The 22,781-nt window shown below is 50.4% G+C and overlaps 5 protein-coding genes across 5 annotated transcripts; all 5 read left to right on the top strand.

Moving 5' to 3' along the window:
- The first annotated feature begins 1,951 nt into the window (after nucleotides 1-1,951).
- On the top strand, nucleotides 1,952-2,260 carry LOC117006252 (feather beta keratin-like). The gene has a single exon (XM_033078631.1). The coding sequence runs from the start codon at nucleotides 1,952-1,954 to the stop codon at nucleotides 2,258-2,260; it is 309 nt and encodes a 102-aa protein (XP_032934522.1).
- A 2,832-nt stretch (nucleotides 2,261-5,092) lies between these two features.
- Nucleotides 5,093-8,435, top strand: LOC117007323 (feather beta keratin-like). The gene is made up of 2 exons (XM_033080387.1): nucleotides 5,093-5,354; nucleotides 8,371-8,435. Exons 1-2 carry the CDS (start codon nucleotides 5,093-5,095, stop codon nucleotides 8,433-8,435), a joined length of 327 nt encoding a protein of 108 aa, XP_032936278.1.
- A 2,826-nt stretch (nucleotides 8,436-11,261) lies between these two features.
- On the top strand, nucleotides 11,262-14,631 carry LOC117002808 (feather beta keratin-like). The gene is made up of 2 exons (XM_033072255.1): nucleotides 11,262-11,560; nucleotides 14,562-14,631. Exons 1-2 carry the CDS (start codon nucleotides 11,262-11,264, stop codon nucleotides 14,629-14,631), a joined length of 369 nt encoding a protein of 122 aa, XP_032928146.1.
- Nucleotides 14,632-17,466: 2,835 nt separating this feature from the next.
- On the top strand, nucleotides 17,467-17,775 carry LOC117008090 (feather beta keratin-like). The gene has a single exon (XM_033081693.1). It carries the CDS (start codon nucleotides 17,467-17,469, stop codon nucleotides 17,773-17,775), a length of 309 nt encoding a protein of 102 aa, XP_032937584.1.
- Nucleotides 17,776-20,723: 2,948 nt separating this feature from the next.
- LOC117002021 (feather beta keratin-like) lies at nucleotides 20,724-21,047 on the top strand. Its single transcript, XM_033070833.1, has one exon. It carries the CDS (start codon nucleotides 20,739-20,741, stop codon nucleotides 21,045-21,047), a length of 309 nt encoding a protein of 102 aa, XP_032926724.1. The 5' UTR covers nucleotides 20,724-20,738.
- The last annotated feature ends 1,734 nt before the right edge of the window (nucleotides 21,048-22,781 follow it).

Raw genomic sequence — 22,781 nt, 5'->3', positions numbered from 1 at the left:
TCAATGTGCTTCTCCACCTGTGGAGGCCAGAATTGTCTGCACCATTCCACATGCGATCTCACCAGTGCATGAAAGACTAGAAGGGCCACCTCTCCCAACTTCATGGCAACAGTTTTCAAATATCTGTCTTGGACAGAGATGACATCCCTTGAAGTAAAGCTCAACAGCACCTTTCTGATCTCTGTGTTCCCAACCAGCAGCACAGGGTCCGGATCGGAAAGGCCACATTCCAGACTCTCGGCCCACAACATGATGTGTGGTCAAGTGCAATTCCTGCACACATGCAGAACTTCATGTTCTCTGTACTTGATCTTCTGTGGGATTCCTTTAACCCTCAGGCTCCAGGCCCTTCTGACTATTAGAACAGTCAAGGGGTGCCTCAGCCACTCCACCATCTGCCAATTTGCTGAAGGGGCAACTCCTCCACTGCCAATATGGAATGGAATAGCCCAGGCGCTCACACCTGGCAGAGATGCAAAACCCAGACCAGCCTGAAAGACCTGGCGTAGCTTGGGACGCCTCTTCTCGTTACACACTCCAAAACCACGAGTCCCAAAGGCTAACGTCATTGATGGCACCTCACTTCTCCAAATTTGGTCACTTCTTAAGTTCCCATTGACATGCACCATCAATACCAGCCTTTGGTCTCAAATACTCCCAATTTAAAAGAGGAATGGCCATGATGGAAAAGGGCAGACCACAATGCATGACAAGGTGCAAAGCCCAGACCAGTCTGAAACGGCTGTGATGGAATCAGGTCCCTCTTCACATCACACCCACCAACTAAACCACACAAGAACCACAAAATGACCTCACTGATGACACCCATACCTACCCTAGACTTTTGTTGTATATTCTGGTTTCCCTGACACACATCTTCCACGCCAATCCTCCCAAATACCAACTCTCACTTTAAAGCTGTCGCTACAGTCAGATGGACACGGCCTCAAGAGCAGGACAGGACACTGAAGAATTACAGCAAGGAAAATAATCCCCACTTCATGACCTGTAAGGTTATGTCAGACAAAATTGATATTATGACATCCATTCAAGTTCATCTAGAAAATAACAAGGTAAACAATCTTTTTCTGAAAAATCAGCATCTGCAGTTCCATCAAATGCTCCTCTCATGTCTTCATCTCTTTATCCTTCACCAGCTATGGATGCACAAACACAAGACCTTGGGGACTACAGGAAGCACTGCTAAATCACAGGTATTGCTTTTCCATCTCCAGTGAGAAAGGCTGGCAATACAGACAGGTTTAGAAATTTCACAACATGATAGGAAGACAGAAAATGTTATGGAAGGGGAACTCCTGTCACCCCCAGAGGAGCTGCAAAGTCAAACAATCCTGACATGGCAGTGATGGAATGAGGCCCCGCTTCACCACACACACACAAACCACAGCACTGACACAATGATGACATCCCACCTCTCCAAAGCTCGGGCCACGTCTTCAGTCCTCCCAGAAAAATAACATCAACAGCAGCCTTTGGTCTCTAATCCTCGCATTCAAAGCTGCTGTCAGGGTCATGGCCTCAAGAGCAGGACATGACACTGCAGAGTTGTGGGAAGCAACACACTCCCCACCTCAGGACTCACCAGGCCTGCAAAATGCCCCAAGGTCATGGGACAAAGCTGTCCCGCCCCTCCAGGACCAGCATAAAAGGCAGCCCAGAGCCTCGCTCCCTCACACACTTCTCCTCACTCCTTCTCCTCCTGCTCCTGCTGACAACAAGGTGAGTCTCAATCCCCTGAACCTCCTGCTCCTGCACCCCTGGCCCCTCTCTTCCAGACCCCTCATCCCCAGCCTCAGCAGCCCTCACGCCTCTCCACAGCCCCACAACAGCCTCTACACGCCCTCACCCTCCTGCATCACCACCCCTCACACCCCCACATCCCTGCCCTGCCTCATCCCCATCTCTTCCAGGGACCCTCCACACCACACCCATGGCCTGCTACGACCTCTGCCGTCCCTGCGGACCCACCCCGCTGGCCAACAGCTGCAACGAGCCCTGTGCCCTGCAATGCCAGGACTCTCGTGTCATCATCAACCCTTCCCCTGTGCTGGTCACCCTGCCAGGACCCATCATGACCTCCTTCCCCCAGAGCACCGTCGTCGGATCCACCTCCTCGGCTGCTGTTGGCAGTGAACTCAATGCCCAGGGACAGCCCATCTCTGGTGGATTTGGCTTTGGCCTTGGCTATGGGCTGGGAGGCCTGGGCTGCTATGGCAGAAGGGGCGGCTACATCTGCTAAGGACCCTCAGCATCACTCCTGACACCACCAGCTCATGGCTCTGGATACAGCTTCTGCAAGGAAAGCACCTTGGCTGATTGTTGTCCTACTTACACCCCACACCTGATTCCTTCAGGTTCTTCCTTCTCAGAATTCTTTCACTTCAATAAATTTTTCTTGAATCAGAACTTGAGTTGCCTCCTTGTCTTTTGGAATTCCAACAGTCTCACATCCTCACCCAGTGCAATGCCACTATTCAACCAATAAAGTGGATGGAAAAGGAGCAAAGAATATTTCATAGCCAATATGTTCCCACCAGCAACAACCAACGCTTACATTGGAAACAGAAGAGAGGGGAGACTTTACAGAACATGATACAAGCCCATCCCCTGATACACCAAATGCTTGGACACAGTAATTCTGTCCTGGGCACAGGTCTGAGAAAGTACCACCATGCCAGCACATACTTGAAAAATTCCCTTTACAGAACGAGTCTTTAATCCTCCCAGCAAACAGAGGAACAACATCATGCACATGGGGACAAACTCTGGATAGCGAGTGCTTCCATCCCCTCTGCTCAAGCAGGCCCAGCAGGAGCAGGATTTCCAGGACTATGGCCAGTTCAGTTTGCGACCTTGAAGAAGAGGGATCCATTCATCTCTTACACTCTGTCACCATCCACACACACACTGAGAAATTCTTGCCTCCTTTGCCCCTGCAGTTCTGTCTCTTTTCAGAAGTGAACTTGCGCCCTTTGCTTTTAACTCTGCAACATTGCGAACAGTGGATCTCCCACACACCCGTAACAACTCCTGCCCAGTTTTGTTTCCACAGCTCTCTGTCTCTAGCTCTGTCTCCTCATAGTCCCAGCTCTCTCAGTCACTCCTCCAGGAAAAATTCTCCAGCCCTTGCTCTATCTCGCCTTTGTTCACAATCCCCTACTGATTCTTCACACCTGGAGGCCAGAACTGTCCACACCACGCCACATGAGATCCCAGCAGTGCTCTAGAGAGAGGAAGGGTCACCTCTCCCCTCTTCATGGCACCAATTTTCAGGACTCTCTCTTGAACACAGGTGACATCCTTTGAAATAAATCTCCACTGCAACCTTGTGATCTCTGTGTTCTGCACCAGCCTCTTTCCAGGCTACAGCATGATCACAGGCCCAGTGCTATTCCTGCCTAAATGCAGGACTTCATGTTTTCCATTCTTGAAATGTAGGTGATTTCTTTAAAACTCAGCCTCCAGACCCCTCTGGCTGGTGGAACTAATAAGTGGTGACACAGCCACTCCACCATCTGCCAACTTACTTAGGAGGCAACTCTCCTATTGCCCACATGGAACAGAATTCAGGTGCGCACACCTTGACCAGATGCAGAGTCCAGACCAGCCTGACCAACCTGGCATAGCTTGGGACCCGTCTTCATATCACACCCACAAACCCAAAACCATGAGTTCTACAGGTTGACTTCACTGGTGACACACCATGTCTTCAAATCTTGGTCACTTCTTAATTCCCCATTGACAGGCACCATCAACATGAGCTTTTGGTCTCAAATACACATTAAAGGAGAAATTACTATTATGGAAGGGGCAGCTCTACATGCATGGCACAGCTGCAAAGGAGAGACCAGCCTGACAAGGCTGTGATGGAATCAGGTCCCTCTTCACATCACACCCACAAACTAAACCACACAAGAACCACAAAATGACCTCACTGATGACACCCATACTTATCCTAGGCTTTTGTTGTATATTCCGGTTTCCCTGACACACATCTTCCATGCCAATCCTCCCAAATACCAACTCTCACTTTAAAGCTGCCGCTATGAGCAGATGGACACTGATTCAAGAGCAAGACAGGATACTAAAAGATTGTGGGAAGGAAAACAATCCCCACTTCATGACTTCTAAGGCTGTGTCAGACAAAACAGATATTATGACTTCCATACAGTTTCATCTAGAAAGTAACAAGGTCAACAATCTTTTTCTGAAAACTCATCATCTGCAGTTCCATCAAGTGCTCCTCTCATCTCTTATCCTTATCCTTAACCAGCTATGGATCCACCAACACAAGAACTTGGGGACTATGGGAGGCATCCCTAAATCACAGGAGTTCCTTTCCCATCTCCATTGGGAAAGGTCTGAAATACAGACAGGTTTAGAAATTTCACAACATGATAGGGAGACAAAAATGTGATGGAAGGGGACATCTGACAGCAGCAGGAGAGCTACAAAACCCAAACCACTAACAAGCCTCACATGGATGTGGTGAAATGAGGCTCCTCTTCACTACACACACACAAAACCAGAGCACAGCCACAATGATGACACTCCATCACTCCAAAACTCTGGTCACATCTTCAGCCCTCCCAGAAAAACAACATCAACAGCAGCCTTTAGTCTCTAATCCTTGCATTTAAAAGCTGCTGTCAAGGTCATGGCCTCAAGAGCAGGACATGACACTGCAGAGTTGTGGGAAGCAACACACTCCCCACCTCAGGACTCACCAGGCCTGCAAAATGCCCCAAGGCCATGGGACAAGGCTGTCCCGCCCCTCCAGGACCAGCATAAAAGCCAGCCCAGAGCCTCTCTCCCTCACACACTTCTCCTCACACAATCTCCTCTTGTTCCTGCTGACAAGGTGAGTCTCAGGCCCCTTCCCTTACTGCCCTGGCACCCTGACCCCTCTCTTCCAGCACACTCATCCCCAGCCTCAGCAGCCCTCACACCTCCCCACAGCCCCACAGCAGCCTCCACACTCCCTCACCCTCCTGCATCACCACCCCTCACACCCCCACACCCCTGCCCTGCCTCACTCCCCTCTCTTCCAGGGACCCTCCACACCACACCCATGGCCTGCTACGACCTCTGCCGACCCTGTGGACCCACCCCGCTGGCCAACAGCTGCAACGAGCCCTGTGCCCTGCAATGCCAGAACTCCAGAGTCATTATTGACCCTTCCCCTGTGCTGGTCACCCTGCCAGGACCCATCATGACCTCCTTCCCCCAGAGCACCGTTGTGGGATCCACCTCCTCGGCTGCTGTTGGCAGTGAACTCAATGCCCAGGGACAGCCCATCTCTGGTGGATTTGGCTTTGGCCTTGGCTATGGGCTGGGAGGCCTGGGCTGCTATGGCAGAAGGGGTGGCTACATCTGCTAAGGACCCTCAGCATCACTGCTGACACCACCAGCTCAGATTCTGGACACAACTCCTGCAAGCAAAACACCTTGGCTGATTGTCGCCCTTCTTACAGCCCACACCTATTCCCTTCCGTTTCTTTCTCAGAATTCTTTCACTTCAATAAATTTTTCGTGAAACACAATCCGATTGCTTTGTCTTCTTTGGAATTCCAATGGTCACCCAGTGCAACGCCACTACTCAACCAATAAAGTGGATGGAAAAGGAGCAAAGAACATTTCTTAGCAGATATATCCCCACTAGTAAAACCAGTGTTGACATGGGAAACAGAAGACAGGTGGGACCGTACAGAACAGGACACAAGTCCATGACTTGATACACCAAAACTTGGACACAATTCTGTCCTGGGTACTGCCTTGTCAAAGTCATTCTATGACAGCACACACTTGAAAAATTCTCTTTCCAGCAGCACTCTTGAGTCCTCCCAGTACACACAGGATCAAGAGCATCATCCACTAGGACAGGAACTTTAAAGAGCAAATGCTTCCATCCACTCTGCTCAAGCAGGACCAGCAGAAGCAGGATTTCCAGGACTATGGCCGGTTCAGTTTTGGACCTCCAAGAAGAGTGATCCCATCATCTCTTATACTTTGTCACCATCCACACACACTGAGAAATTCTTGCCTCCTGTGCCTCTGGAATTCGGGCTCATTTCAGTCATGCACTTGCCCCATTTCCCTTGAAGTGTGCAATGCTGAGAACAGCAGACTCTCACACACTCGTGACACCTTCTGCCCAGCCTTGTTTCATCAGAGTTCCAGATCTTCCAGACTCCTCTTAGTCCCAGCTCTCCCAGTCTCTCCTCTAGCAAAGATTCTCCAGCCATTTCATTATCTCATGGCCTTCAACTGCTATTTGTTCACTTCCTCGCATTGTGCTTCTTCACCTCTGGAGGCCAGAACTGTCCACACCACTTCACATGAGATCTCACAAGTGCTCAGTTACAGGAAGGGCCACCTCTCCCAAGTTCAGGGCAACAATTTTCTGAAATGTGTATTCTTTTAACCCTCAGTGTCCACGTCTATCTGACTGGTAGAACAGCCAAGTGGTGCTTCAGTCACTCCACCATCTGCCTCTGTCCTGAGGAGGAAACTCTCCCACTGCCCACATGGAACAGAAGAGCCCAGGTGCTCACACCTGGCACAGAAGCAAAGCCCAGAGCAGACTGACAGACCTGGGATAGTTTGGGACATGACACCCACAAAACCCCAAAACCATGACTTCCATACAGTGACCTCGCTGAGGACAACCAACGTCTCCAAATCTTGATCACATCTTCTGTCCCCTTTGACATGCACCATCAACACCAGTCTTTAGGCACAAATAATCACATTTTAGTGAAAGAATGACCATAATGGAAGACTCAGCTACTCATGCATGGCACAGCTGCAAAGGCTAGAGCAGCCTGACATGTCTGTAATGGAAAGGTTATCCTCTTCACACCATACCCACAAACTAAAACACACAAGTACCACAAAATGACCTCACTCATGACTCCCATACTTTTCCTAGGCATTTGTTCTTTATTCTGTTTTCTCTGACATGCACTGTCCAAGCAAATCTTCCCAATTACCAACTCTCAATTAAATGAAGCCACCAAGGTCAGTTGAACACGGCCTCCAGAGCAGGACATGACACTGAAGGATTGCGAGAAGGAAAACACTCCTCACATCACGACTTGCAAGTCTGTGCCGCACAAAACCAATGTTACAATTTCCATGCAGGTACTTCAATAGAGGAACAAGGTCAACTTTCATTTTCTGAAATGTGGATGTCTGGAGTTCCTTCAATTACTGCTCACCTCTTCTACTTATCCTTCAGCAGTTTTCCTTTCTAGTTTTGAGACTCCAGAGTGTGACCTTACTGGGCCCAGCAGAGACAAGCACTATGGATGAAGCAACACAAGGCATTGGACTGCAGGCGAGGTGCCACAGTGATTGATTTCCCATCTCCAGCACAAAAGACCTGGCATGTAGACAGGTCTACAATGTTAGCAACGGGACAGGGAGGGAGAAAATATGATGGAAGGGGACACCCATCACCGCCACAAGAGCTGCAAAACCCGATGAGCCTGACAGGGTTGTGGAGGAGGGAAGAATGTCTCCAAAGACTCCCACAAACCACAGCACAACAGGGCCATGGAGTGACTTCACTGATGACACTCCACTTTGCAAAGCTCTGGTCATGTCCAGAGCCCTTCCAAAAAAACAAACTTTGGTCTCTAATACTTGCATTTAAAAGCTGTTGCCAAGGTCAGGTGGAGAAGGATTCAAAAGTAGGACATCACACTGCAGAGTTGTAGGAAGGAAAACACTCCTCACCACAGGACTCAGCACCCTTAGCCAGTCAGGAACTGTGTCCTGCAAAGTGCCCCTGGGCCACGGGACAAAGCTGTCCCGCCCCACCGGGACCAGCATAAAAGCCAGCCCAGAGCCTCTCTCCCTCACACACTTCTCCTCACTCCTTCTGCTCCTGCTGACAAGGTGCGTCTCAAGACCCTCACCCTCCTGCTCCTGCACCCCTGGCCCTTCTCTTCAGCATGCTCAGCCCCACCTGAGCAGCCCTCACACCTCCCCACAGCCCCACAGCAGCCTCCACACTCCCTCTCCCTCCTGCATCACCACCCCTCACACCCCCACACCCCTGCCCTGCCTCACTCCCCTCTCTTCCAGGGACCCTCCACACCACACCCATGGCCTGCTACGATCTCTGCCGACCCTGCGGACCCACCCCGCTGGCCAACAGCTGCAACGAGCCCTGTGCCCTGCAATGCCAGAACTCCAGGGTCATTATTGACCCTTCCCCTGTGTTGGTCACCCTGCCAGGACCCATCATGACCTCCTTCCCCCAGAGCACTGTTGTTGGATCCACCTCCTCGGCTGCTGTTGGCAGTGAACTCAATGCCCAGGGACAGCCCATCTCTGGTGGCTTTGGCTTTGGCTATGGGCTGGGAGGCCTGGGTTGCTATGGCAGAAGGGGCGGCTACATCTGCTAAGGACCCTCAGCATCACTCCTGACACCACCAGTGCAGGGCTCTGGATACAACTCCTGCAAACAAAGCACCTTGGCTGATCGTTGCCCGACTTTCACCCCACACCTGATTCCTTTGGCAGCTTCTTCTTTCTCAGAATTCTTTCACTTCAATAAATTTTTCTTGAATCAGAACCTGACTTGCTTCCTCTTCTTTTGGAAATTCGATGGTCTCACATCCTCACCCTGTGCAATGCCACACTAAATCATTATGTTGGTTGGAAAAGGAGCAAAGAACCTTTCTTAGTAAATATTTACCCACCAGTAACAACCAGTGCTGACATGGGAAACAGAAGAGAGGTGGGACTGTACAGAACATGACACAAACCCATCACCTGATACAACCAAAGCTTGGACACAACAATTCTGTCCAGGGCACATCTCAGCCAAAGTCACTCTATGCCAGCACACACTTGAAAAATTCCCTTTCCAGCACGAGTCTTGAATCCTCCCAGCAAACACAGGAACAAGAACTCGTGCTCATGGGAAGGAAATCTGGAGGGAAAGTGCTTCCATCGCCTCTGCTCAAGAAGGACCATCAGGAGCAGGATTTCCAGGCCTATGCCCAATTTTGTTGAAGACCTCCAAGAAGAGGGATCCCAATGGCTCATACACTCTGTCACCATTCACACACACTGATAAATTCCTGCCTCCTTTGCCCATGGAATTCTGTCTATTTTCAGCACGCACTTGTGCCCTTTGCCTTCGTGTGTGCAATGCTGAGAGCAGCAGAGCTCCCCCACACTCATGACACCTCCTGCCCAGATTTGTCTCCTCATACTCTCAGCTCTCTCAGTCACTCCTCAGCAAACATTCTCCAGCCTGTGCTCTATATGGTGGCCCTCAGCTGGCCTTTGTTCACAATCCCCTACTGATTCTTCACCTCTGGAGGCCAGAACTGTCCACACCACACCACACCACAGGGGATCCCATCAGTGCTCTTAAGAGAGGAAGGGCCACCTCTCCCATCTTCATGGCACCAATTTTCAGGAAAGTGTCTTGGACACTGGTGACATCCTTAGAAATAAAGCTCCACTGCACCTTGTGATATCTCTGTTCTGCACCAAGCTCTTTCCAGGATATCAGGCTGTAGCATGACCAGGGGCTCAGTGCTATTCCTGCCTAAATGGAGGACTTCACATTTTCCATTCCGAAAATGCACAAGATATCTTTAAAACTCAGCCTCCAGACCCCTCTGTCTGGTGGAACTACCAAGTGGTGACACGGACACTCCATCATCTGCCAACTTGCTTAGGAGGCAATTCTCCTACTGCCCACATGGAACAGAATTCAGGTACTCACACCTTGACCAGATGTAGAGTCCAGACCAGCCTGACTGACCTGCCGTAGCCTGGGGTATCTCTTCTCATCACACCCACAAACCCAAAACCATGAGTTCTACAGGCTGACCTCACTGGTGACACCAAACCTCTCCAAATCATGGTCATTTCTTAATTCCCCATTGACATGCGCCATCAACATCAGCCTTTGGTCTCAAATATACATTAAAGGAGAAATGACTGTGATGGAAGGGGCAGCTCCGCATGCACGGCGCAGCTGCAAAGGCCAGACCAGCATGACAAGGCTGTGATGGAATCAGGCCCCTCTGCAGATCATACCCACAATCTAAACCACACAAGAACCACAAAATTACCTCACTGATGACATCCATATTTATCCTAAGCTTTTATTGTATATTCTGGTTTCCCTGACACACATCTTCCATGCCAATCCTCCCAAATACTAACTCTCACTTTAAAGCTGCAGCTACAGTCAGATGGACACGGCCTCAAGAGCAGGACAGGACACTGAAGAATTACAGCAAGGAAAATAATCCCCACTTCATGACCTGTAAGGTTATGTCAGACAAAATTGATATTATGACAACATTCAGGTTCATCTAGAAAGTAACAAGGTCAACACTCTTTTTCTGGAAAATCAGCATCTGCAGTTCCATCAAATGCTCCTCTCATGTCTTCATCTCTTTATCCTTCACCAGCTATGGATGCAGTAACACAAGACCTTGGGGGCTACAGGAAGCACTGCTAAATCACAGGTATTGCTTTTCCGTCTCCAGTCAGAAAGGCCTGGAATACAGACAGGTTTAGGTACTTCAAACATGATAGGAAGACAGAAAATGTTATGGAAGGGGAACTCCTGTCACCCCCAAAAGAGCTGCAAAGCCAAACAATCCTGACCTGGCAGTGCTGGAATGAGGCCCCACTTCACCACACACACACAAACCACAGCACTGCCACAGTGATGACATCCCCACTCTAAAGCTCTGGTCATGTCCAGAGCCCTCCCAGAAAATTAACATCAACAGCAGCCTTTGGTCTCTAATCCTTGCATTCATAAGTTGCAGTCAAGGTCATGGCCTCAAGAGCAGGACATGACACTGCAGAGTTGTGGGAAGCAACACACTCCCCACCTCAGGACTCACCAGGCCTGCAAAATGCCCCAGGGCCATGGGACAAGGCTGTCCCGCCCCTCCAGGACCAGCATAAAAGCCAGCCCAGAGCCTCTCTCTCTCACACACTTCTCCTCACTCCTTCTCCTCCTGCTCCTGTGGATAACAAGGTGAGTCTCAAACCCCTGACCCTCCTGCTCTTGGACCCCTGGCCCCTCTCTTCCAGCACGCTCAGCCCCAGCCTCAGCAGCCCTCACGCCTCCCCACAGCCCCACAGCAGCCTCCACACTCCCTCACCCTCCTGCATCACCACCCCTCACACCCCCACACCCCTGCCCTGCCTCACTCCCCTCTCTTCCAGGGACCCTCCACACCACACCCATGGCCTGCTACGACAGCTGCCGACCCTGCGGACCCACCCCGCTGGCCAACAGCTGCAACGAGCCCTGTGCCCTGCAATGCCAGAACTCCAGGGTCATCATCAACCCTTCCCCTGTGCTGGTCACCCTGCCAGGACCCATCATGACCTCCTTCCCCCAGAGCACCGTTGTGGGATCCACCTCCTCGGCTGCTGTTGGCAGTGAACTCAATGCCCAGGGACAGCCCATCTCTGGTGGATTTGGCTTTGGCCTTGGCTATGGGCTGGGAGGCCTGGGCTGCTATGGCAGAAGGGGCGGCTACATCTGCTAAGGACCCTCAGCACCACTCCTGACACCACCAGCTCAGGGCTCTGGAAACAACTCCTGCAAGCAAAGCACCTTGGTTGATTGTCGCCCTTCTTACACCCCACACCTGATCCCTTCAGCTTCTTTCTCGGAATTCTTTCACTTCAATAAATTTTTCTTGAAACACAATCTGTGTACTTCGTCTTCTTTGGAATTCCAATGGTCACAAATCATAACCCAGAGTAATGCAACTACTCAACCATTATAGTGGATGGAAAAGGAGCAAAGAATATTTCTTAGCAGATATATCCCCACTAGTAAAACCAGTGCTGACATGAGAAACACAAGACAAGTGGGACCGTACAGAACATGACACAAGCCCATGACTTGATACACCAAAACTTGGACACAATTCTGTCCCGGGTACTGCCTTGTCAAAGTCATTCTATGACCTGAAAAATTCTCTTTCCACCAGCACTCTCGAGTCCCTAGAGAAGACACAGGAACAAGAGCATAATCCACTTGGACAGGAACTCTGGAGAGCAAGTGCTTCCATCCTCTCCGATCAAGCAGGCTTGGCAGGAGCACGATTTTCAGGATTATGGCCAGCTCTGTTTTGGACCTCCAAGAAGAGTGATCCCATCGTCTCTTACACTTTGTCACTATCCACACACACTGAGAAATTCTTGCCTCCTGTGCCTCTGGAATTCTGTCTCATTTCAGTCATGCACTTGCCCCCTTTCCCTTAATGTGTGCAATGCTGAGCACAGCAGAGATACCACTCACTCATGACACCTTCTGCCCAGCCTTGTTTCATCAGAGTTCCAGATTTTCCAGTCTCCTCTCAGTCCCAGCTCTCCCAGTCTCTCCTCGAGCAAAGATTCTCCAGCCATTTCACCATCTCATGGTCTTCAACTGCTATTTGTTCACTGCCCCCATTGTGCTTCTTCACCTCTGGAGGCAAGAACTGTCCACATCCACTTCACATGAGATCGCACCAGTGCTCAATTACAGGAAGCGGCACCTCTCCCAAGTTCATGGCAACAATTTTCTGAAATGTGGATTGTTTTAACCCTCAGTGTCCGGGTCTATCTGACTGGTGGAACATCCAAGTGGTGCCTCAGTCACTCCACCATTGGCCAACTTCATGAGGGGGCAACTCTCCCACTGCCCACGTGGAACAGAAGAGCCCAGGTGCTCACACCTGGCACAGATGCAAAGTCCAGAGCAGACTGACTGACCTGGGATAGTTTGGGACCAGTTTTTTCATGATACCCACCAAACCCCAAAACCATGACTTCCATAGGTGACCTCCCTGATGACAACCAACCTCTCCAAATCTTGATCACATTTTCAATCCCCTTTGACATGCACCATCAACACAGGTGTTTAGGCTCAAATAATCACATTTTAGTGAAAGAATGACCGTGATGGAAGACTCAGCTACTCATGCATGCACAGCTGCAAGGGCTAGAGCAGCCTGGTATGACTGTAATGGAAAGGTGACCCTTTTCACAAAACACCCACAGACTAAAACACACAAGTACCACAAAATGACCTCACTCATGACTCCCATACTTTTCCTAGGCATTTGTTCTTTATTCTGTTTTCTCTGACATGCACTGTCCAAGCAAATGTTCCCAATTACCAACTCTCAATTAAATGAAGCCACCAAGGTCAGATGAACAAAGCATCAAGACCAGGATATGACACTGAACGATTGTGAGAAGGAAAACACCCCTCACATCACGACTTGCAAGTCTGTGCCGCACAAAACCGACGTTACAATTTCCATTCAGGTACCTCTAGAGAGGAACAAGGTCAACTTTCTTTTTCTGAAAAGTGGATGTCTGGAGTTCCTTCAATTGTTCCACATGTCTTCTACTTATCCTTCAGCAGTTTTCCTTTCTAGTTTTGATACTCCAGAGTCTGACCTTACTGGGCCCAGCAGAAACAAGCGCTATGGATGAAGCAACACAAGGCATTGGCCAGTAGGGGAGACACCACAGTGATTGATTTCCCATCTCTAGAACAAAAGGCCTGGCATGTAGACATATCTGCAATGCTAGCAACAAGACATGAGGGGAGAAAATGTCAGGGAAGGGGACACCCATCAACCCCAGAAGAACTGCAAAACCCGATGAGCCTGACAGGGTTGTGGAGGAGGGAAGAATGTCTCCAAAGACTCCCACAAACCACAGCACAACAGGGCCGTGGGGTGACTTCACTGATGATAGTCTACTGTCAAAAGCTCTGGTCGTTTCCACAGCCCTTCCAAAAATAACAAAATTTGATCTCTAATACTTGCATTTAAAACCTCCCACCACAGTCACATGGAGAAGGATTCAAAAGTAGGACATGACACTGCGGAGTTGTGGGAAGGAAAACACTCCCCACCACAGGACTCACCAATCTGAGCCAGTCAGGAACTGTGGCCTGCAAAATGCCCCAGGGCCATGGGACAAACCTGCCCCGCCCATCCAGAAGAAGCATAAAAGCCAGTCCAGAGCCTCTCTCTCTCACACACTTCTCCTCACTCCTTCTCCTCCTGCTCCTGCTGACAAGGTGAGTACCAAGACCCTGAAGCCCTCCTGCTCCTGCACCCCTGGCCCCTCTCTTCCAGCACGCTCATCCCCAGCCTCAGCAGCCTCACACCTCCCCACAGCCCCACAGCAACCTCCACACTCCCTCACCCTCCTGCATCACCACCCCTCACACCCCCACAGCCTTGCCCTGCCTCACCCCCCTCTCTTCCAGGGACCCTCCACACCACACCCATGGCCTGCTACGACCTCTGCCGACCCTGCGGACCCACCCCGCTGGCCAACAGCTGCAACGAGCCCTGTGCCCTGCAATGCCAGGACTCTCGTGTCATCATCAACCCTTCCCCTGTGCTGGTCACCCTGCCAGGACCCATCATGACCTCCTTCCCCCAGAACACCGTAGTCGGATCCACCTCCTCGGCTGCTGTTGGCAGTGAACTCAATGCCCAGGGACAGCCCATCTCTGGTGGATTTGGCTTTGGCCTTGGCTATGGGCTGGGAGGCCTGGGCTGCTATGGCAGAAGGGGCGGTTACATCTGCTAAGGACCCTCAGCACCACTCCAGACACCACCAGCTCAGAGCTCTGGATACAACTTCTGCAAGCAAAGCACCTTGGCTTATGGTCACCTTACTGCTACCTCACACCCGATTCCTTTAGTAGCTTCCTCTTTCTCAGAATTCTTTCACTTCAATAAATTTTTCTTGAATCAGAACCTGAGTCACCTCCTCGTCTTTTGGAATTCCAATGGTCTCACATCCTCACCCAGTGCAATGCCACTACTCAACCATTATGTTGGTTGGAAAAGGAGCAAGAACCTTTCTTAGTAAATATGAATCCACCAGTAACAACCACTGCTGACATAGGAAACAGAAGAGAGGTGGGACCTTCCAGAACATGATACAAGCTCATCACCTGATACACCAAATGCTTGGACACAATAATTCTGTCCAGGGCACACCTCAGCCAAAGTCACTCTCTCAAAGCCAGCACACACTTGAAAAATTCCCTTTCCAGCACGAGCCTTGAATCCTCCCAGCAAACAGAGGAACAAGAATTCATGCACATGGGAAGGAACTCTGGAGGGAAAGTGCTTCCATCTCCTCTGCTCAAGCATGCCCAGCAGAAGCAGAATTTCCAGGCCTATGCCCAGTTCCGTTTAAGACCTCCAAGAAGAGGGATCCCAATGGTTCATACACTCTGTCACCATTCAGACACACTGAGAAATTCTTGCCTCCTTTGCCCATGGAATTCTGTCTATTTTCAGCATGCACTTGTGCCCTTTGCCTTTGTGTGTGCAATGCTGAGAGCAGCAGAGCTCCCACACACTCGTGACACCTCCTGCCCAGCTTTGTCTCCTCATACTCTCAGCTCTCTCAGTCACTCCTCAGCAAACATTCTCCAGCCTGTACTCTATCTGGTGGCACTCAGCTGGCCTTTGGTCACAATCCCCTACTGATTCTTCACCTCTGGAGGCCAGAACTGTCCACACCACACCACACCACAGGGGATCCCGCCAGTGCTTGGAAGACCACCTGGCTTGAAGGGCCACCTGTCCCATCTTCATGGCACCAATTTTCAGGAATATGTCTTGGACACTGGTGACATCCTATGATATAAATCTCCACAGCAACCTTGTGATCCCTGTGTTCTGCACCAGCCTCTTTCCAGGCTATCAGGCTGCAGCATGACCAGGGGCCCAGTGCTATTCCTGCCTAAATGCAGGACATCACATTTTCCATTCCTGAAATGCAGAAGATATATTTAAAACTCAGCCTCCAGACCCCTCTGTCTGGTGGAACTACCAAGTGGTGACACGGACACTCCATCATCTGCCAACTTGCGTAGGAGGCAATTCTCCTACTGCCCATGTGGAACAGAATTCAGGCGCTCACACCGTGCAGAGACGCAGATTCCAGACCAGCCTGAGTGACCTGCCATAGCTTGGGACTCCACATCACACCCACAAACCCAAAACCATGAGTTCTACAGGTTGACTTCACTGGTGACGTCCAACCTCTCCAAATCTTGTTCATTTCTTAATTCCCTATTGACATGCGCCATCAACATCAGCCTTTGGTCTCAAACACACATTAAAGGAGGAATGACTGTGATGGAAGGGGCAGCTCCTCATGCATGGCACAGCAGCAAAGGCCAGACCAGCATGACAAGGCTGTGATGGAATCAGGCCCCTCTGCAGATCATACCCACAAACTAAACCACACAAGAACCACAAAATGACCTCACTGATGACACCCATATTTATCCTAAGCTTTTGTTGTATATTCTGGTTTCCCTGACACACATCTTCCATGCCAATCCTCCCAAACACCAACTCTCACTTTAAACCTGCCGCTACAGTCAGATGGACACGGCCTCAAGAGCAGGACAGGACACTGAAGGATTGTGGCAAGGAAAATAATCCCCACTTCATGACCTGTAAGGTTATGTCATACAAAATTGATATTATGACTTACATTCAGGTTCATCTAGAAAGTAACAAGGTAAACACTCTTTTTCTGGAAAATCAGCATCTGCAGTTCCATCAAATCCTCCTCTCATGTCTTCATCTCTTTATCCTTCACCAGCTATGGATCCACAAACACAAGACCTTGGGGACTACAGGAGGCATTCCTAAATCAGAAGAATTGCTTTTCCATCTCCAGTGAGAAAGGCCTGCAATACAGACAGGTTTAGGTACTTCACAACATGATAGGAAGACACAAAATGTTATGGAAGGGGAACTCCTGTCACCCCCAGAGGAGCTGCAAAGCCAAACAATCCTGACATGGCAGTGCTGGAATGAGGCCCCGCTTCACCACACACACACAAACCACAGCACTTCCACAAACTGATGACATCCCCACTCTAAAGCTCTGGTCATGTCTTCAGCCCTCCCAGAAAAACAACATCAACAGCAGCCTTTGGTCTCTAATACTTGCATTCATAAGCTGCTGTCAAGGTCATGGCCTCAAGAGCAGGACATGACACTGCAGAGTTGTGGGAAGTAACACACTCCCCACCTCAGGACTCACCAGGCCTGCAAAATGCCCCAAGGGCATGGGACAAGGCTGTCCCGCCCCTCCAGGACCAGCATAAAAGCCAGCCCAGAGCCTCCCTCCCTCACACACTTCTCCTCACTCCTTCTCCTCCTGATCCTGCTGACAAGGTGAGTCTCCAGGCCCTGACCCTCCTGCTCCTGCACTCCTGGCCCCTCTCTTCCAGCACGCTCATCCCCAGCCTCAGCAGCCCTCACGCCTCCCCACAGCCCCACAGCAGCCTCCACACTCCCTCACCCTCCTGCATCACCACCCCTCACATCCCCACAGCCCAGCCCTGCCTCACCCCCCTCTCTTCCAGGGACCCTCCACACCACACCCATGGCCTGCTACGACCTCTGCCGACCCTGCGGACCCACCCCGCTGGCCAACAGCTGCAACGAGCCCTGTGCCCTGCAATGCCAGAACTCCAGGGTCATTATTGACCCTTCCCCTGTGCTGGTCACCCTGCCAGGACCCATCATGACCTCCTTCCCCCAGAGCACCGTCGTCGGATCCACCTCCTCGGCTGCTGTTGGCAGTGAACTCAATGCCCAGGGACAGCCCATCTCTGGCGGATTTGGCTTTGGCTTTGGCTATGGGCTGGGAGGCCTGGGCTGCTATGGCAGAAGGGGTGGCTACAACTGCTAAGGACCCTCAGCATCACTCCTGACACCACCAGCTCAGGGCTCTGGATACAACTTCTGCAAGGAAAGTACCTTGGCTGATTGTTGTCCTACTTACACCCCACACCTGATTCCTTCAGGTTCTTCCTTCTCAGAATTCTTTCACTTCAATAAATTTTTCTTGAATCAGAACCTGAGTTGCTTCCTTGTCTTTTGGAAATCCAACAGTCTCACATCCTCACCCAGTGCAATGCCACTACTCAACCATTATATAGGATAGAAAGGGAGCAAAGAACATTTCATAGCCAATATGTTCCCACCAGCAACAACCAACGCTTACATTGGAAACAGAAGAGAGGGGAGACTTTACAGAACATGATACAAGTCCATCCCCTGATACACCAAATGCTTGGACACAATAATTCTGTCCTGGGCACAGGTCTGAAAGAGTACCTACATGCCAGCACATACTTTCGAAATTCCCATTCCAGCACGAGTCTTGAATACTCCCAGCAAACAGGGGAACAACATCATGCACATGGGAAGGAACTCTGGAGCACAAATGCTTCCATCACCTCTGCTCAAGCAGGTCCATCAGGAGCAGGATTTTCAGGACTATGGCCAGTCCAGTTTTGGACCTACAAGAACAGGGATCCCATCGTCTCCTACACTCTGTCACCATCCACACACACTGAGAAATTCTTGCCTCCTTTGCCCCTGCAGTTCTGTCTCTTTTCACAAGCGCACTCGCCCCATTTCCCTTCATGTGTGCAACGCTGAGAACAGAAGAGCTCTCACACACTCATGAGACCTCCTGCCCAGCCTTATTTACTCAGAGTCCCAGATCTCTCCATCTCTAGTCCTGTCTCCACAGAGTCCCAGCTCTCAGTCTCTCGTCTAGCAAAGATTCTCCAGCCCTTGCATTATCTCATGGCCCTCAACTGCTATTTGTTCACTGCCCCCATTGTCCTTCACCACCTCTGGAGGCCAGTATTGTCTGCATCACTCAACATGCAATCTCACCTGTGCTCAAAATACAGGAAGTGCCACCTCTCCCAGCTTCATGGCAACAGGTTTCTAAATTCTGTCTTGGACACTGGTGAAGTCCTTTGCAGCAATGCTCCGTTGCAACCTTCAGGTCTCTTTGTACTCAACCAGCATCACTGATCAAAGAAGCCACTTTCCAGACTCTTGGGCCCCAACATGATGCAGGGTCAGGTGCAATTCCTGTCCAGATGCAAAATTTCACATTTATTTTGCTTCAGCTTGTGGGGGATTACTTTAACCTTCAGTGTCCAGGTCTCTCTGACAGCTGGAACAGCCAAGTGTTGCCTCAGCCACTCCACCATTGGCCAACTTGATGAGGAGGAAACTCTCCCACTGCCCACGTGGAACAGAAGAGCCCAGGTGCTCACACCTGGTACAGATGTAAAGCCCAGAGCAGACTGAATGACCTGGGATAGTTTGGGACCCGTTTTCTCATGATACCCACCAAACCATGACTTCCATAGGGTGACCTCCCTGATGACAACCAACATCTCCAAATCTTGATCACGTTTTCAATCCCCTTTGACAAGCACCATCAATACCAGTCTTCACGTTCAAATACTCACATTTTAGTAAAAGAGTGACCGTGATGGAAGACTCAGCTACTCATGCATGCACAGCTGCAAGGGCTAGAGCAGCCTGGTATGACTGTAATGGAAAGGTGACCCTTTTCACAAAACACCCACAAACTAAAACACACAAGTACCACAACATGACCTCACTCGTGACTCCCATACTTTTCCTAGGCATTTGTTGTTTATTCTGTTTTCTCTGACATGCACTGCCCAAGCAAATCTTCCCAATTACCAACTCTCAATTAAATGAAATCACCAAGGTCAGATGAACACAGCATCAAGACCAGGATATGACACTGAACGATTGTGAGAAGGAAAACACTCCTCACATCACGACTTGCAAGTCTGCACCGCACAAAACCGATGTTACAATTTCCATTCAGGTACCTCTAGAGAGGAACAAGGTCAACTTTCTTTTTCTGAAAAGTGGATGTCTGGAGTTCCTTTAATTGTTCCACATATCTTCTACTTATCCTTCAGCAGTTTTCCTTTCTAGTTTTGATACTCCAGAGTCTGACCTTGCTGGGCCCAGCAGAAACAAGCGCTATGGATGAAGCAACACAAGGCATAGGACAGTAGGGGAGACACCACAGTGATTGATTTCCCATCTCTAGAACAAAAGGCCTGGCATGTAGACATATCTGCAATGCTAGCAACAAGACATGGGGGGAGAAAATGTGAGGGAAGGGGACACCCATCAACCCCAGAAGAGTTGCAAAAACGGATGAGCCTGACAGGGTTGTGGCAAGGAGGGAGGAATGTCTCCAAAGACTCCCACAAACCACAGCACACCAGGACCGTGGGGTGACTTCACTGATGACAGCCCACTGCACAAAGCTCTGGTCATGTCCACAGCCCTTCCAAAATAAATAAACTTTGGTCTCTAATACTTGCATTTGAAAGATCTCACCACAGTCACATGGAGAAGGATTCAAAATTAGGACATGACAGAGCAGAGTTGTGGGAAGGAAAACACTCCCCACCACAGGACTCACCAATCTGAACCAGTCAGGAACTGTGGTCTGCAAAATGCCCCAAGGTCATGGGACAAAGCTGTCCCGCCCCTCCACGACCAGCATAAAAACCAGCCCAGAGCCTCTCTCCCTCACACACTTCTCCTCACTCCTTCTGCTCCTGCTCCTGCTGACAACAAGGTGAGTCTCAAGACCTCAACCCTCCTGCTGCTGCACCCCTGACCCCTCTCTTCCAGCACACTCATCCCCAGCCTCAGCAGCCCTCACACCTCCCCACAGCCCCACAACAGCCTCCACACTCCCTCACCCTCCTGCATCACCACCCCTCACACCCCTCACAGCCCTGCCCTGCCTCACTCCCCTCTCTTCCAGGGACCCTCCACACCACACCCATGGCCTGCTACGACCTCTGCCGACCCTGCGGACCCACCCCGCTGGCCAACAGCTGCAACGAGCCCTGTGCCCTGCAATGCCAGAACTCCAGGGTCATTATTGACCCTTCCCCTGTGCTGGTCACCCTGCCAGGACCCATCATGACCTCCTTCCCCCAGAGCACCGTTGTTGGATCCACCTCCTCGGCTGCTGTTGGCAGTGAACTCAATGCCCAGGGACAGCCCATCTCTGGTGGATTTGGCTTTGGGCTTGGCTATGGGCTGGGAGGCCTGGGCTGCTATGGCAGAAGGGGCGGCTACATCTGCTAAAGGCCCTCAGCATCACTCCTGACAGCACCAGCTCAGGGCTCTGGATACAACTTCTGCAAGGAAAGCACCTTGGCAGATCGTCATCCGACTATCATCCCACACCTGATCCCTTCAGCTTCTTCTTTCTCAGAATTCTTTCACTTCAATAAATTTTTCTTGAATCAGAACCTGAGTTGCTTCCTCTTCATTTGGAAATTCGATGGTCTCACATTCTCACCCTGTGCAATGCCATTACTCAACCATTATGTTGGATGGAAAGGGAGCAAAGAACATTTCTTAGTAAATATGAACCCACCAGCAACAACCTGTACTAAAATGGGAAGCAGAAGAGAGGTGGGACCGTACAGAACATGATACAAGCCCATCCCCTGATACACCAAAACCTTGGACACAACAATTCGGCCCAGGGGACATTTCAGCCAAAGTCACTCTATGCCAGCACACACTTGAAAAATTCCCTTTCCAGCACGAGTCTTGAATCCTCCCAGCAAACACAGGAACAAGAACTCGTGCTCATGGGAAGGAAATCTGGAGGGAAAGTGCTTCCATCGCCTCTGCTCAAGAAGGACCATCAGGAGCAGGATTTCCAGGCCTATGCCCAATTTTGTTGAAGACCTCCAAGAAGAAGGATCCCAATGGCTCATACACTCTGTCACCATTCACACACACTGATAAATTCCTGCCTCCTTTGCCCATGGAATTCTGTCTATTTTCAGCATGCACTTGCACCCTTTCCCCTCATGTGTGCAATGCTGAGAGCAGCAGAGCTCCCCCACACTCGTGACACCTCCTGCCCAGCTTTGTCTCCTCATAGTCTCAGCTCTCTCAGTCACTCCTCTAGCAAACATTCTCCAGCCTGTGCTCTATATGGTGGCCCTCAGCTGGCCTTTGTTCACAATCCCCTACTGATTCTTCACCTCTGGAGGCCAGAACTGTCCACACCACACCACACCACAGGGGATCCCATCAGTGCTCTTAAGAGAGGAAGGGCCACCTCTCCCATCTTCATGGCACCAATTTTCAGGAAAGTGTCTTGGACACTGGTGACATCCTTAGAAATAAAGCTCCACTGCACCTTGTGATATCTCTGTTCTGCACCAAGCTCTTTCCAGGATATCAGGCTGTAGCATGACCAGGGCCTCAGTGCTATTCCTGCCTAAATGGAGGACTTCACATTTTCCATTCCTAAAATGCACAAGATATCTTTAAAACTCAGCCTCCATACCCCTCTGTCTGGTGGAACTACCAAGTGGTGACACGGACACTCCATCATCTGCCAACTTGCTTAGGAGGCAACTCTCCTACTGCCCACATGGAACAGAATTCAGGTACTCACACCTTGACCAGATGTAGAGTCCAGACCAGCCTGACTGACCTGCCATAGCCTGGGGTATCTCTTCTCATCACACCCACAAACCCAAAACCATGAGTTCTACAGGCTGACCTCACTGGTGACACCAAACCTCTCCAAATCATGGTCATTTCTTAATTCCCCATTGACATGAGCCATCAACATCAGCCTTTGGTCTCAAACACACATTAAAGGAGAAATGACTGTGATGGAAGGGGCAGCTCCTCCTGCACAGCACAGCTGCAAAGGCCAGACCAGCCTGACACGGCAGTGACGGAATCAGGCCCCTCTGCAGATCACACCCACAACTAAACCACACAAGAACCACAAAATGACCTCACTGATGACACCCATATTTATCCTAAGCTTTTGTTGTATATTCC

Source organism: Catharus ustulatus, chromosome 1 (genome assembly GCF_009819885.2).
Source record: "Catharus ustulatus isolate bCatUst1 chromosome 1, bCatUst1.pri.v2, whole genome shotgun sequence".
NCBI classification, from domain to species: domain Eukaryota; kingdom Metazoa; phylum Chordata; class Aves; order Passeriformes; family Turdidae; genus Catharus; species Catharus ustulatus.
This window is presented reverse-complemented; position numbering and strand designations above follow the sequence as displayed.

Coding starts and splice junctions, on each gene's coding strand:
- LOC117006252 (XM_033078631.1), top strand. CDS start 1,952: ATGGCCTGCTACGACCTCTGCCGTCCCTGCGGACCCACCCCGCTGGCC.
- LOC117007323 (XM_033080387.1), top strand. CDS start 5,093: ATGGCCTGCTACGACCTCTGCCGACCCTGTGGACCCACCCCGCTGGCC. Junction 5,355..8,370: donor CTTTGGCCTTGGCTATGGGC/TGGGAGGCCTGG, acceptor TCTCTGGTGGCT/TTGGCTTTGGCTATGGGCTG.
- LOC117002808 (XM_033072255.1), top strand. CDS start 11,262: ATGGCCTGCTACGACAGCTGCCGACCCTGCGGACCCACCCCGCTGGCC. Junction 11,561..14,561: donor TATGGCAGAAGGGGCGGCTA/CATCTGCTAAGG, acceptor CTCTGGTGGATT/TGGCTTTGGCCTTGGCTATG.
- LOC117008090 (XM_033081693.1), top strand. CDS start 17,467: ATGGCCTGCTACGACCTCTGCCGACCCTGCGGACCCACCCCGCTGGCC.
- LOC117002021 (XM_033070833.1), top strand. CDS start 20,739: ATGGCCTGCTACGACCTCTGCCGACCCTGCGGACCCACCCCGCTGGCC.